Source organism: Neodiprion virginianus, chromosome 5 (assembly GCF_021901495.1).
Source record: "Neodiprion virginianus isolate iyNeoVirg1 chromosome 5, iyNeoVirg1.1, whole genome shotgun sequence".
Lineage (NCBI taxonomy): Eukaryota > Metazoa > Arthropoda > Insecta > Hymenoptera > Diprionidae > Neodiprion > Neodiprion virginianus.
This window is the reverse complement of record NC_060881.1, coordinates 6,548,718-6,565,698: the sequence shown is the minus strand read 5'-3', so window position 1 is coordinate 6,565,698 and position 16,981 is coordinate 6,548,718. Positions and strand designations below refer to the sequence as shown.

General features: G+C 38.1%; 1 protein-coding gene across 1 annotated transcript in view; it reads left to right on the top strand.

The window, feature by feature from the left end:
- The window catches only part of LOC124304582 (uncharacterized), a 35,313-nt gene that overhangs the window by 445 nt on the left and 17,887 nt on the right, over positions 1-16,981 (top strand). The window contains exons 2-8 of the mRNA XM_046762991.1: positions 79-315; positions 2,437-2,559; positions 5,932-6,210; positions 6,537-6,896; positions 8,643-8,882; positions 13,494-13,658; positions 16,384-16,602. Of these exons, the coding sequence (XP_046618947.1) occupies positions 79-315; positions 2,437-2,559; positions 5,932-6,210; positions 6,537-6,896; positions 8,643-8,882; positions 13,494-13,658; positions 16,384-16,602 (1,623 nt within the window). The remainder of the gene's footprint in view (positions 1-78; positions 316-2,436; positions 2,560-5,931; positions 6,211-6,536; positions 6,897-8,642; positions 8,883-13,493; positions 13,659-16,383; positions 16,603-16,981) is intronic.

Here is a 16,981-nt window from a genome sequence, read left to right as displayed (position 1 = left end):
ATCCGACTCTCGCCTCTCGCGTCCCTCGCCTCGTCGGCCATTTGCAATAATCCTCCGTTCCGTTTCGTTTGGTTTCAGCCTCGGGAGGGGGTGGTCCGATGTTGGCCCCTCCCGTGGCCCAGGGGCCCGCAGGACGGCCCGTCGGCGGTGCAGGTGTCGGTGCAGGAGGCCTGGGAAATCGCGGACAACAACAGTCCGTCGGCCCCGCGGCCGCGCTTTGGCCTTTGACCCCGACGCAGTCGTCGGTTCCACCCAACGGACAGTCCCAGGGCACGCCGCCGCTTCCAGCCACCCCAGCGCCTGCCCACACCCAAGGTAATTATCGATTCCCTAATTCCCTTTTATCCTATATTAACACAATGTTCGAATATTGTTGGAATTGGGAATAAACGAGGCACGCCTGACACATTTTGTTAACCGCGACGCAATGTCAGTTTTCGAGCTTTACTTTACTTTGAATTATAAACGAGACCCCAACAAAAGTAGTTTGTTTTATTAAGCAAGTACGTTGCATGTTCACCAAATTTATTCGAATCGAACGAACGTCAGTCACGGAGCAGCTTGTTTCTTCTCTATCAAGAAAAAAAATTACATAAATTCATGCGCTGTCAGGAATAGTCGGGGATTTTTTGTTTTGTAACTGGATAAGAAAACCGTGGAAAATTTCGGCGATTTTGAAAAGAAATGTTTTTTTTTTTTTTTTTTAACCATACCTGGATTTAATTAACTAATTAAGTGACACGGTGTCGCTTATTATGCGCGTATACGGAAAAGGGCGACGTGAAATTTTACGGAAAAGTCTAGGTGTAGAATATCCAATATAAGAATACAGCGAGCTGATATATCATACATCTATATGCATATATATATATATATCTACTGATAATATTATACAGTTCATGAACGAGCAGAGAATCTGCACGCATTGATATGTAATAACAAGCGCCGAACTGTTCGATATTTTATATACTTACGACGACTCTGCACGAGACGTCAAAAGATTCTCAATCTTAAACTCACTTCTTCACGTGTCAAACGTCTCCTAGGAATAAATATATTGTTAATTATACGAGCAGAAAAGGGTAAAATTTAAAACGTGCGGGAACAGTCGGGGATTTATTTTATTTTTTTTTTTTTATTATTTTTGTTTATTTTCACAATTTTCCGAAAACCCTGGGAAATGTTTGCAGGTGTTTAATGTAAAACAATGATTAAAACGTTAATGAATAATTAATCGTTGCGTCTACTGTGTGTAACTAATAGTTATTAAAAGAAGAAAATTTCCAACGAGCAGCTGTTCGAAGTTAAATATAATTAACGTTGTCGTGACTAGGTTGTCAACATCGAATGAAAAATGATCTCGTCTTGCAATAATTTTCGAACAACTTTGAGATTGGTAAGTTCAGTTTGCGAATAATTGTGGATATGATATGTTTGTGTAAATTGAAGTAATTGGAAAACGTTATTATAATAACAACGACGTTTTTGACACTCTGAAGAATGATATTATTACGCGTGTTTTAATATCATGTAAAGACACGCGTTGCGGTTTTGTTCGTATCAAAGGAAATCCGTAATAACAATAAGACCCTGCTCGTTATGTTGTTTCGATCCTTCTCCCAACGCATTTGCGATCTGTGAACGAGCTAACGATAATAAGTTACGATCGCATTGCGAAAATAATCTATATTTTGTTAACTTTTTTTTTAATTCTTTTATCATCCTTCTTGCGGCCAGCTGACTCGTTTAACACGGGGATAAGAATCTGATACCGCTATTGCGGGAAAGCGAAGAAAGTGAAACATGACGAAATGAGTAATGGAAAAAATTACCGCAATTTACATCGTCAGATACGTTTACCCGTGACCACCACTTCCCCTTGCGCAAGATAGAGAAGACGAGTCGGGTAAAACTGTTTTTGATAATACAGCCCAAGTAACGTTGTGGCTCTCATTTTAGAAAGTTTTGAGAAATATGTTTTTTTGTCCCTGTGTCCGTTAATTAAGAAAAAAAAAAACAATAAAAACTTGAATTTAATCAGAACCAGAAGTCGACACGTCGCCATTTAACGTCAATTTAACGTGCGTACTTAATCACTTGAAAATCGTTACGAGTTTCTCAACAAACTTTATAACGTCAAGTTTAATTGGTATAATAAAATTATTTTGGATACTTGTTTCAAAGAAGAAGAAGAAGAAAAAAAGAAACTATCGTAAAGAAATTTTCGTACGTAATTAAACGTCAATAATTCAAGTCTTATTTGATTATTGTTACACTTATAAATCATAATGTTTTAGCAACAGCATCTCATGTATTATGCCCGAACTGTTTTGCGGATTTTTATTAATTATAAATAATTTCTCTCTCATCGCAAGCACTAAAATTTGTTTGACAAATTATTGAAAAATTAACGATTTATATGGTTTATCGTTACAGGCGTGAATCGATATGGATTGTACTCGTTGTTTCCCGGTAGTAATCCCGGGGGTTACGTTGCCGCAACACCGGCAACACCTGGACCACCGCCTGCCAGAGCTTATCACGCGACAACGCACAAGGGTAATTGTTTAATCTCGCCTGCCATTCTTATTTTATTATAAACATTTTTTAACCACTCCTCCGCAGGCCTTTGCCTACAATTAATTCAGCAAAGCGAGTTCGTAGTAAAAAATGAAAACGAAAATGTTGTATAAAGCAAGGCGGAACAAACAGGGTTTTGAGTGGAAAACAAAAAACTGAAACCGATAGGAATTTGTAGCGGGGTGAAAAAGTTTTGAAAGAAAAATCAGACTTTCTTTTTTTTTTTTTTTCTTAGTTCCTGCAAGTTTCACATTTTTTCATCCGGCCATTTCCGAGCTCGACGTTTGTTTAAAAACACATTTTTCGGATTTGAGAGGCTGGAAAACGTAAGGATTCGTGGAAATTAGAAATAGTACATTTTGTAACGAGTATAATGCCCTATTTTTTATCATGAGATCAAAAAAAAAAAAAAAAAAAAACCAAAAAGTCACGATTCTTAGGTTAAAGTGGTAAAAGAAATTTATTCCGACCGAAATCAATAATTTTCTATCTATATCACGAAAGTTGATGACACAAGTAAAAATACGAGTAAAACAGTAAATATTGTAAGTATATAGTAAAACGGTGATAATATTTATAGAGAAGGTAAAAGAAGAATAATATAAAGTATTAATGAAAAATTTAATTCGTTCAATCGTCTATTCGTTATTTCATTACAATCCCCGCATTGCGTTACCTGCATATATGCATATGTATATAGAATATACACACAATAGAGCAATTATTCAATTATAGACGTGAATGGAGGGCCGCAGCGTTCCGAAATACTCCCAACTGTATTACATACGTACATAAAATATACGTACGTTATGTATAGGTATGCGTAAATAGAAGTTTAGCACGGGTATATAGCTTCTGCATGCCATGGACAATGCGACAAGTAGTAGGATGGGATTCCTTAAGGACTCGGGCATTATTGTCCAAGGCGTAATCCTAAACGCCCCCTTCGCATTCGGATTACTCGGGATTCCCGGAGTTCCGGTGCCCGAAACCGGCGAAATATCCGCAGTAAAAGATTAAGAAAAAGAAAAGTAAAAGGAAAAAAGGAAGAAAGTAAAAGAAAAGAACCAGGGAATTACTCTTGTATATATACATACATACATACCACTTCCAGCACAGTTCGTTCAACACTTTTTCTTTTCTCTCTCTATCTCTCTCTCTCTCTCTTTCTCTCTTTCTCTCTTTCTTCACATTCAATTCACGCTCGCTCTTATTCTTTTCCTTGCGAATGTTCATGTCGCTAGATTCTAACATATGTTATGCTTGTTTTTTTTGTTTCTTCTTTTAACACACGTAATTTACGGTATTCGACTCGTTTCCTACAACATTTCTATACCGCGTGTTTAATTGCAAAGTGTTGCAACTTGGAGTTGCACGTTGCATTTCACACATTTTCCATTGCAATTATTCGTAGCATCACGCGAATGAAAATGATTCTTCTTCGGGACTTTAAACTTTTCTTCCACCACCACCACCACCTCCTTTCACCATTATCCACCCTCTTTTACCATCGAGTCTTTGGCCTAATGGATTCGTACCAACCGACCGGCTGCCAAACTCGCCCACTCTTAGAGACGATCAAAGACTTGTCTAAAATTGAATCTAAAACGATATATACAATCTGCAGAGGTTTAGTTATTTTTTCTTCCTCTTGTTATACGTCGACTGAATTAGGCGCGCTTTCCTTTAATCCGTGTTTGTACCGAGGAACTGCTTGCTGTCTAGGGTCTGGATTACTCGAGAGTGTAATTCATTCTTACTCGCATTTCAGTTTTACACTCTTATCTTATATATTTACATATTTCAATTCTGTTCAACGATTAATTGCAGAAGGTTTTATCAACGTACGCGTGTTGAAAGATTTTTTTTTGAAACTAATTCTTTCCTTGTTATTTGCAATTTCATGCCTCGGACGGACGCCCGCGGGGGCGTTTATATAATATACACAGGTATGTAAGTATTTAACGAAGTACTAAATCGTATTCGATTTAACAGGGATTTATTTACTGGGAGAAACTTCGTTTTCTCTTACAGTGATTGGATAAATTCCTTACAGTATCGGACACGATAACGATTAAATATTCTTCAAATAATTAACGCACACGTAATAAATGTCGCACATCATTTAAACTATCTTCCGGTGTTATTACCGTTTTATCCACTTTGCTATTGAAAGATTAAATCATTTATAAATTTTCTTAGCTCAATGATGAAACCACATTTCCCGGTCGGGATAAAAAGTGGAAACAGTCGAGGACAGCACGGTAACTTTGTGGTATATGATCGAAGAATAAAGTTTATCGAGGTTTATTATGTGTAAATGAAACAAATGGACTCTTGGATAACCGGTAATACAGGCTAGAAGTTGATGAATTAATACACTTGCATAAGTGAAAGATAAATGAATTTATATCATATCGGTTCATATACGTTTCGCATTCTGAGCTGCAGTTAGAACCCTGAAGATGCTGCAATTTTTTACGGTACAAACATATACGCATAATTATGCATTTGTAATCATAGAAATCTGCATTTATATATCATTACAACTTTTTATACGTACCTATGCGACAATGTAATGGTGCAAATATGAAAACGAAGTGATTAAAAAGTCGCAGACAGCGGTTATAGTTGCATAATAATCGCGTACGTCGATGTTGAAATGTGTATACGGTGAGATTATTCTCGTTGAGATAAAATGAGGAAATAAAAGATATTGTACGGTATGAAAATTTAACTGTTGACATACTTTGCATTGTGTGTTATATAGGAACGATAGAATTTCATAAGCAACTGAAGCAGGGCGGGGTTGAAGTTCCGAACTTGACAAGTTTCGAAAGCGCTGAATTCCGAATTATTTCGATGCCGAAACTTGAAGCAAAGAAGTCAAGCTTTTACGAAACAGCAAAGTTTCGAATCGTCCGAAACGAGATTTTCATTCCCGTGAATTTTTGACTCGGTGAAATTTCATCACTTTGATCTTTCGTTGTTTTGGATTTTCGACATTTTCACGTTCGGAATCTTGGTAAAATTCCGATTTTCGATTTTTCTGATTCTTCACACACGCTCGTTGAGTAAACCGCGCTCTGCGAGTATATTTTAATTTTCCGAATTTTACTCTATCGAACATTGCTCAATCGTAATTAGAATTATTTCGGAATCCTTCATTTCGAGTTTCCGACGTCTCAAAACTTTGTCGTCTCTTCAAAGCTCGACATCTTCGCTTCAAGTTGCTTTCGTAACTCTTGAAAAATTCGTAAATTCAACACCGCCCCGACGAACCAATCCCACGACTTCCTTACCTATGCTTAATAATTTTTTCATCGTTTCCTCTCTCTTCTTCCCCCTCAGTTTCAGAGAGCGTATTTTCAGCGGCCGTCGGCGTCGGCGTCGGCGTCGGTGGATACACATGGGGAGCTCCCACCCCGCCCCCCGGTTCGCCCTACAGCCCTGGACCCGTGACGCAGCTGGAGCTTTTGGCCAAGAATCTGGCGAGTCTTGCGCCTCCGGCGCAACAAGCTCTCAGCCTTCAGGGCGTCGGGGTGAACGTAGGGAGCTTGCATCACGCCCAGCACACTCAGCACACTCAGCACACTCTAAACCTCGCCGGGCTTCATCATCTTCATCACGGTGAATTAATTATCCCCGTAAAATTAAATTTATAACTTCGCGGTCGATCGGTTCATATGTACGTATAATGGAGGAAAAAGCTTCGATGGTTCGTCAGAATTGTCAAATGGACATTCTTTTTACTTATGTCGATGAGATCTTCAAGATTTTGACGCTGTCGACTTTCGCATTTGACGGAAAGCACGTTACTTCCCTACTACTTCATTTTCTACCTAGAACTATATTTTTCGATCGTGATAAAAAATGTTCGAGGACCGAGCGGTAAGCGTAAATAAGAATTTCTCTCGGTGCAGGTTAACAACAGTCGAGATTGAATTTATTTTCAGGCGGAATTCACCAGAGTGCCGGATTTTCGCCGCAGCTTTCGCTCGTTACCGGAAGCGCGCCTGCCTTGACGATAAACAGTTTTTCCTCACCGAATTCGGCAGCCTCGCCGACGACGGGCGTCCTCCTCCAGGATTACCAGTCGCCGATATCCTCGAACACGATCAGCTGCCCGACGTCTCTCGGCACGTCGACGTCGGGGCCCGTTAACGGAGCGACGACGAGCGGTAACGCGATGCTGATACAGGGAACGACTTACCAGGGCATCGCCAAGAGGAGAGAGGCCTTTTTACCCAGTCAAGGGCAGCCGATTAAACTTGAAAACAAAAGCAGGCAGCCTTGCGTCTGCAGGAACACTAATGGTGAGTAATTAGCGACTAATTAAGAACCAGGAACAAACGCCGGTCTGGCTGCGGGCCGAGTCTCTCTCTCTCTCTCTCTCTCTCTCTCTTTCTCTATTAACGATCTTACACCGCGTAGACGTTTCACCGTGTGTTTTTTATGGATCACGAGAATCAAATTTCAGACATGATTTCAGGAGATATGACGTATGATAATGATCGGATCTTATGAAGATTGTTAAAAGGATCGATACTTTTTTTTTACACGATAATTGTATTAATTTTAAGTATTTATCAAATTATTATGAAGTAAGAAACGAATACTTTACGCTTGTGGACAAGATCGATTCGAATATTTTGAAAAATCTACCGTTATAGATTCGGTCGATTTTATTCTTCAACGAAACATTTTATTCGGAAGACTGCTGTTTTCTTTTTTTTACACAGTCACTCGAGTTGATCCACGTAAATATCTTTGCAATATTGTAATATTTAATAGTTGATGAAAAGTGTTTTGGTAAATTCTTTTCCATGGAAATTTGTATTTCCAATGAAATGAGACATGATCGAAGAATGACCGTCGAACGAATCTGGTTGCAGATATTTTCTAACCATTTTGAATCAATTTTAAACGAAGCACCGACATCTAACGATACAACTTTTCTCCACAATTTCAGTATACACGTATAACGTACGTAATAGGTAAAAATCGATGCTTTTGATTTACCAAAACTAATATTAAATTATACTCAAGTTTACTTCGTGCGTACGAATGAAATCGGAGACGCAGAATATTTTATTACACAATGTATACACATATATGTATGTATAGTACGCGTATACAACGTAGGTACAGATTTACAGTTTGATGCAGGATTTATAAGCGTCGTGCGAAACTCGCGGAACGTAGATCAAGAGAAGCTGCAGTGATCCGAAGGTCTTATACGCAGGTATAATGCGATGTGCGGAGAAATGTTGAAGCACCGATCGGGTAACTCAATATCCGGGATTCTTCTGTGAACTGCGTACCTATTATACCCGATACTTACATGCATGATACTGACAAAGGATAGAATATTTTCCGCAATCGGATCTAGTGGCGTTATATATACGCACTTTCAGGGAAAACCTGCCAGCGCCTAAGACTTCGTTTATAATATACACCGAGTCTGTCTGATCGATGCTTTGATATTTATATCTCTGTAATACGTACGATATCTACGTACCATATCCATATATATATATATATATATATATATATACGCGTTATATGCTTCGAGTAGCGCACGGTTAAATATTAAAGATTCGCAGCAACGGAAAGCGATTAAGATAGATATACGTATGATCTATAGATATTTGATGACGGAAACGGGGTTCATGCGGAGAGATAGGAATTGTTTAAAAAGATGAGAAAAGTAACACTTTCTTACAACTCGGTTTTAGTCGCTGAAAGTTACAGTTTAGGTTTTGCTTTTATCCGGATTCCGAATTCCTCGTCGAATAATTAGCGATGATGACGAACTTCTTATAGACTTAATATTTCGAAAAGTTAATATCGTTAAATTTCCTTACGAAGTATATCGTAGATATTTTCAGGTTTATATTTCGCCTCTCGCGAAAAATCCGAGTTTTCATTTCACCCAATGCGCGCACCTTGCGTTTATTTTACTTATTTCTCATTCATATTGAACAGCGAAATTAACCTACCTTTTTCCCCTATTTCCGACATATTTTACCACGATCTATTTTCACATCGATTTACTCCAGGCAAGACGAAAGTCGTCCATTCCGACGCCGGATGCAGCAGAACTCTGCCGATCGTCTCGTCCTGGAACGGGCAGCAGGATAATATCGGGACGAATTGCAGCGCAATCAGCTCAGCGGCAACCCTCGTCAAGAGGGAACCTATTACCTCGGTTCCGTGCCAGGTCGCCGAAGTCTCCACGTCCTTGCACGCCACTGCAACCGCTGTTAAAATCGAACCACTCCCACCGAAGTCGGAAAACGGTGAGTGCGACCTGTCTATGATTCCAGTTTCACGCGTTTCTGGTTTTATAACGTCTGTAAAGCTTCGACATAGTAGCAAAAAAAAAAAAAAAAAATCATATAAAATATTGCGGAAATCGGTTTAAGGTGAAATCTGACCGTCGATTATACGTTGTATTAAAATGTTAGACGAGTTCGTCGTTGTGAACGGGAGAGGTTTTTTTTTTTCACACGTACCTCGTCAAGTAAAACAGAGCTTTTTTTAAAAAAAAAGTATCTCAACAATATCGATTAATTTTTGTTTTATTTTTTACATAAATTTATTTATTCGTTCGCGATTCTGCACAGAAAGTAAATAAAATAATCTAACTGTAGGTACTTACCAAATATTTTTAGAATGAAAATTAAATGTCGTTTCGCGGTTGGTGACACAAATCATTCCCGCTTCCGACCAATTTTTTTTATTTTTTTTTTTGCCGAATCGAATATTAATTCTTTCGCCGAATTTTGTAATTTTAAGAAATCATTTCCTTGCGTGCATAATTAGGGAATGTCGTTTTTATTCTTCAACTATTTTCATAGCCGTTTGACAACAATTCGCTGCAGTTTTATAATAATTCACGACAAGAATGAGTATGTTTTTATTGTAACGTTCCTGCCTGCGGTTCGCCGAGTTTATAAATCTTTTTGTAATATCAAAGTTGATGTGTAGTTCCACGATATTAATATAAGGAAAACCAACGCGAAATTACGTTATTCCTTCGGTATTCCAATTTAGTCGTTTGCGCGTTGATTTTTTTCCTCCTACATGCAAAATATAACGTGTTTAAAACTCAAATGATTAAATATAAAACAGTGAAAAAAATGTATCGATAAAATTGAAGCGAAAATCTAAGTAATACGAGTAAATACAAGGGTGAGCAATGAAAAATAAATGAAGAAAAAGTCAAAGCAAAAAACTCACGATAGCGTGAAGCGGAGAACGGCGGAACATCGGGCTGTTAAAATAGGCAGGAATATCCTGCTGCTCGGCTTACCTAGGATTACAGCTATGCTGTATAGTAGGCGGTATATATATATATACATATATATATGTGCGTCGGTTTTTCTACAGCTAAAGCCGCGCTCGGGACTCTTATATTCCATTTTATCCATGGCTAAGGTATAATTTTTATAACTACAAACCGTACAAATATATAATATGGCGACAGAAGAAGTATAAACTGTTGCTTTTCTGTAAAGTAAATTAATAAAGACAAGTACGAAAGAAGAAAGAAAAAAAAATGTGTTGAAAATTTGGATTAGATATATATATATTTTCACTATTAAAAATTGTTTCATCGACATCTAACCGTGAATTATTCATCAGGTGCCGAGTGATTGTTCGAACCCGATGTAAAAAAAAAAGTAGTTTTCCACAATAGGAAATTTTAAATTATGCAAAATATGTGCATGTAACGATAATATTGGTCCGCAGGTAACCTCGAACGACAAATATTTCAGTCAACTGACTTATATTTAAATGTTTACCTACAGATTTATCTCGCAATAGGTAAAATTTAACGCACCCGCGCAACTATCGGAGAGAAACTGTTTTCCAGGGTGACCAACTGTCTCTGAACCTACATTTTCTTGACAGTTACGAATAGAGCAGAATTGTCAAAGTTTTTCACGTTATATTTACGAGGGTCGGTCACCCTGGTAATTGCTCTCGAATTGTAGCGCGCGCGCATTAAAATTAAGCAGACGACGGACGCGCCACGCAGTCGTTAGGAATTCACTTCGCGTATCGGAAGTACATATTTTCTGGAACCTGTATACATAAAATACAAAAAAAAAACAACAAAAAAAAAATTATACAGACATTGTATATATATATATGTCAGTAAGGTGCACAGATAAAAATAAATTATAAAATATTTCAATAATTGGTAGAGGCCTCTAAATATTTATAAAATAATATATAAGGTATGTTACACCGCACGCTGTGCTGCGCGTGATATTTATGGCGTTACCGGACAGCCACCCACTTTTGCCGGCACTGCACATGTGTACACGCTGATATTAATTACTATAGATTAGCCAACATTGCGTGGCGCCTCGTTATTATAAAACATACAGCTGCGAATATGTAACTATATATTGTATGTACATACGCATATGTAGTATACATATATACATACACACATATATATATATATACAATAAAATATTTCGTTGGGTCAAATTTTGTCATTCGCTTACGCAACGACAATTTAAAATCAGTTGTGTGGTTACGAACGAGGCTGTTAAGGTTTTCGCTTCACTGCAGGTTTGTTTTTTTTTTCTCAACCAAGTCTTAGGTCCGCGATGTTATACGTATACATACATAAAAATATTTATGTATAAAAGAATTTACCTTATTACGTCTGAGTGTTTGATCGTTTTACTGAAAATTATGCGATTTTTTCTTTTTTTTTTTTCGAATCAAAGAAATCTCCATCTTCTAACAGGCGTCAACATTATTTTAAATATTTTTATAAGATCGTTCTGAATTTTTTCAGATTTCGGACAGTGGTTTTGTTTTTCTTTTCTTTTTTTTTCAAATTCTCATATAATAATTGAGATATACGCTGGGTCGAAAAGTTCTGGAATAAAAAATTTCGACTGCGTTTTTTTGCGTCACGTTTTACTTTCATACGAAAAGAAAAAAAAGAATGATAATAATAATAATAATAGTTATAAAACCAATCGTGATGTCGTGAAATGCCTGCAATTCAGATAGCGGCTCAAGGTGCATGATATATATATATATATATATATATATGCATACGTATATGCGGTGATATTTAAAAGTGCAGTGGTTGAAACTAATCCGAGACTCATTGCTGGTGATTGCGAGCGAAGGGAGAACGAGTAAAGAAAAAAATGAAAAATGAAGGGGCGTAGATCGAGCTTCGAGTTCGCACCTTCATTTGCAAACGCCGGGTGGAAGCTTGCAGTGCAGAAGCAGTTATATACATGGAGGCATATCGGGGGTGAGATGGGCGAGCGAAGGGGGGGTCCTTCGATGGTCGGGGGTTTGCGGGATTTGATCCAATCAGGGTTCCTCCCGAGTTATACGTGTGTAAGGTAAAGAGGTACGCACCCTCCACGCAGGAAAAACCCTCTCATTACGCTCTGCAGAGCTGTCGAGGAAACGCGTGCTGCAGCCTTACAGGATTGTGCAGTGTAGCACAGAGTTGAATACAATATTACGTACACTGAGAGAAATTTTTTGTTTCGGTTATCGCTCGGTCCTTAACTATTTTCATTTTTTAACCAGAATCGAAAAATATAGTTCGAGGTACCAAAATGAAAATTAGTTTTCTAGTATCCGTTACTATTCTTTCTCGTTACGATCGCTGTTACTAGATTTTCTTGCAACTGTTGCGAAAATTTATTGCTCGCGCAACGATAAATTGACGTTAAAGCCTCGTTTAACTAAAAAAGTAGAGTCAACCTCGGAAACTGATTTTGCGTTGCGATTACCAAAAAAGAATCGACGATAGCGCAAAATGTTTACGCGTACCTCGTTTTTCCTAATTCCAACGATATTCAAACAGTTTTTATAACGATATCTGTTTTACTCAATTTTTCCAGTTACCGTAACGAATGAAATTTTTCTCAGTATATGTAATTAATAACTACGTTAAAAGTAATTTGTACGATACATGTATTACATATACATGTCTGTGTGTACATATAGGAGAGTTGCAGAGAATTTTAGAGGGAAATAAATAAGGTACAAGTGGAGGGAAAAAAGAAAGAAACGAAAGTAAAAATAAAAAATGAAAAAGAAACAACGCCTCACGTTCCGTACGGCGGCGACACGCATCGCCAACCAAACACAAGACCGGCATCGTGATTCCCCCAAACGCTTTGCGGAAACACCCTGCATGCGGCAGGGGGTTGGATATTATATGCGAGACATTCCACGCGTATTACTCTCACCATCGGTGATTTTATTTATTTATAAATATGGCGTAGAGTGTTGTACGTGAAAAAAAAAAAATCGTCCCATTCACCGAGTCTTTATAGGTGTTTCGGCACCATGAGTTTGATTTTTATAATGATGACCTAATCGATTCGCTTGAAATTTTCCTCATGAATTATTTGTTTAGAAATGAAAATGTTTGGGAACAACAAGCGGAAGTGGGCAAGTTTTTGTTTCAGAAGCTAGAGGTTAGACGAGTCATTTGGACGGTGAGAAAAATCGAATTAAATATGAATTTCGAAAATAAACAAATTTACGTTTAATACGATTTGTTCTCACTTGTCAATTACTTGCTTCACCTTTAGCTTATCAACCCGAAATGCTAAAGTAAGAACAGTCGAATTGAACGTAAATATTTGGGCCAAGTTCGCCAATTATAACTATACGAGAACAATTCGCGTTTAAAACTCAATTAGGTCGAAACGATAAACTTTGATGTGGCATTTTTTGCCAAGGGTAAGTAACGGAAGTTTCAAACTTTGTCAACTTTTCAATCTTGATTTAGTGCACACGGTAACGTCCCATTCATGCGTTCGTAATCGGCAAATTGGACCATATATTATATAAAAAATATCTGTACGTTAATTAATTCGTTTATCGTTACCTCGCCGTTACAGGTATCGTAGTGTCGAATTCGGGGAGCGGTATTCCCGTGGGAATAGCAGTCGCCCGTCAGAGGCTGCAGCATCAGGAAACTTCGTCGTCGACGACGAGGAACGTCTCCTTGAGTCATCACACGTCGCATCACGCGAGCTATCATCACTTCCAGCCGGATAATATGGGTAAGCGAAACCTTAATACCGATACGCGTTATATCAGAATGCATACACACCTGTACCTTGATTATTATTTCAACGCGGCTGACCTTAATTATTTTCCGGTTGAAAGCCGCGAGAAAACCAGGCCGACGTCAACGTCAAGTTTATACACACCTAAAATATTATACTCTCGACGACGACGTCGCGATTCCCGTCAACGGACGTAGAAATAGAACTGCCGCTTTACGTGACGTCTGATTACCGTCGAAAAATCCTTTCGGACAAGTTTCTCGTAAAAGAAAGAAAAGAAAAGAAAAAAAAAAACATTCCGCACCGCAGTACCGTGTACGTATCTGTAATCGATAAATTGTCGAGTGTTTAATATTTCTTTTCTTTTTTTTTTTTTTTTTTGTTGACACTCGTTTGATAACGCGGTTTTACGTTATTTGTAAATGAAAAGTTAATCGAGTCGCGAATTAGACGAGCGATTCAATGCAACGTGCACGACGAATATATTTGACGATATTCAGTTAATACCCCGCCTATATTACAGTCAGCTCTGCATGGCTACAACTATTTATATCGAAATTCCGTCGACTACGCCGCAGGGTGAAATGTTTCAAATATCGGACATGGAATATTAACAAGGGTAGAAAGTGAGGCTGGTTATATACATGTATGATGTACGTGTATTACACGATACGTGTTCATCGATTATATGTAATATTATATGCATATATATATATATATATATTTACAGGAAGGTTTTACGTAAAATAATAAAACTGTTAAAAATTATTTGGAATTTACTATACGTTTGCTGTACGAAAGAGTTGTCAAATTGCGAAACCAAGATACAAATTTAATAATTCTAAATACTATGTACTTGTGTCAAGTTTAAAATAAAAATTTGATTTTTAAAAAAAATTTAACGGAAATATAGAAAAACGTTATTCGAATTTACTAAATTGAATAAACTGTAAATGTATGGTGAATTCAATGTTCCGTATACGAATGAAACTTCTGATACAGAGTAGGAAGTTTCATACAGAAATTTTTAACAGCGTAATAGAAAGTCAATTTAATCGTCTTAATATACAGCATATAGCATATATATATCGCAGTTACATTTCTATACGCAATTTATGTAGGTTGTATAAAATAACGATTGATCTGCCATTATTTCTAACGCAATTTCAAGCCTCCTCGGCGTAATTGTTGTAAATTTCGGCTCTGTTATGTAACAAATACGCGGACGAATTTCGTTGCTGCGCGTTATTGAGTTATATTAATGTACCTACATCCGGTTTAATCGTCCGCGATTACAATCACACATGAATCATACATCTGATCGGCGCTGTGAAATTTCTCGTCATTTATTAAGTGGTATACCAAATTGAAGATGTAACATTACAGCTACTTATATAATAATCATATAATAACAGTGAATTTTTATATCATCACACCGAAACGAGCGAAACAAAGTTGGTGCCTTCTGATACTAATAATAGTAAAATTTATCGCGAAATAGAAAAATCTTTATATGCATTTTGCACTGCGGTAAACTGACCTATACATATAAATGCAATTAGCGCTGCACGGGAATGCGCGTAACGAAGTTGTAACAAGTTCGCGTGTACAAACGCACAACTGTTATTGATCATTGTGCATAACGTGGAGTAAATTTTCAGGAATTCCAAACCGAACTGAACCGAAACCGCGATTTGTCGGTCAATTATTGTTGCAACGGTATCCGGCAGCGATTTATGTATGACGTAGCTGCGTGTCCAGAAAGCCCGGAAATTAGATGGAATTTCATCAGAGAGCCGTATCGTATTATTATACCTGCGGTACATTTAAAAATTTCAAACAAAATTATACCGATCCATGCACCGTGAGTATATAATATGAAATTTCGATGTCGATTCCTAAACTATACAGATGTATTGTAATTGCAAATATAATAATGCTATATGTATGTCTGGTTTTACTTGTTCACTTATTATAGGTATATCAGTGCACTAATCGATTCTTATAGCCGCACAATAACTGACGATAACTGCGGCGAATTGTTCGAAATTTGATTTAATAAATCGGTTGTAATATCTTTCTTTCCTCTTGTATACGTAACATAACGTCAAACGTTCAGCGTCCCGCTTCAAAAATTTCCACGCCCTGCCTTATCACAGTTTATTTACAATTTCGGATGATCTTCGTTACTTCGTATAACCCAAAAACAACAAAAACAACAAAATAAAAAAAAATACCCATCAGGTAACAAGTTTCGACCGAAATCATCGTGTTTTTATAATTTTTTCGATTTTACATCCTCAATATTGTATCCGCCATTTTGGATATCGAAATGACCAAATTCCGACGTCAGATCCGGGATCAGTGACTCCAAAAATCCCCCACCCCCTAGTGGCCAAAATATCGAGTCGAAAAATGTGCGACTGAAAGGGTCAAACCGCACCGATACGGAAAAGAAATTACGACCGATTTACCGTACATGTAAAATTTCAAACAACACACCGCCAATTTCACTAATTGTGCAGTTATTCGTACACGCGCGTACCTGTGTATATATATATATATTTGTATATTTGTATATTCGTACGTACACGTATAGGAATAGGTATAGGTGTAGGTATAACGCATATCTGCGGCCGGCGTAGAAGGTTCGGCCATGTTTCCAACCGAAGGCTGTTTAAGAAGGGGTCTTTGTGTGTTTGTTTCTGGGGGCGTCCAGGAGGTGCCGCGGCCATGACAGTGGGCGGGGCTACGCTGGTGCATTGTGGGGCCGCGGGGGAAGATCGGCCTGCCCACCTGACCATACCCTCAGCCACACTTCCGCCCGGGCTCAACGCCGCCCTCAATTCATCCCTGAATGCAACCCTCGGGAGTCTCGGGAACGGCGCCACCACCGCCACCGCTTGGCCCCACACTTTTTGGCAGTATCCAACCGCAGGTGAGGTCACGAAACGTTGGACGTCGGGTCAAGGTCTCGACCCTGTCGAAGGTCGACGTACCCGGAAGTAAAGGGGTAAAGACCACGGCGACGGGGCCGAGAGGGTCTTTGAACTTGAATTTGGTAATTAACGGTTATCGTTGAAAAAACAGTGTTTTTAATATTGTTGGGATCACGAAAAACGAGGCACGCCTAAACATTTTGCGCTGTTGTCGATCCTTTTTTGCTAATCGCGACGCAAAATCAGTTTCCGAGGTTTAAGCTACTTTTTTAGTTAAACAAGGCTTTAACGTTGATTTATCGTTGCGCGAGCGTTAAATTTTCGCAACAGCGATCGTAACGAGAAGGAATAGCAACGGCTAGAAAACTAATTTTCAAT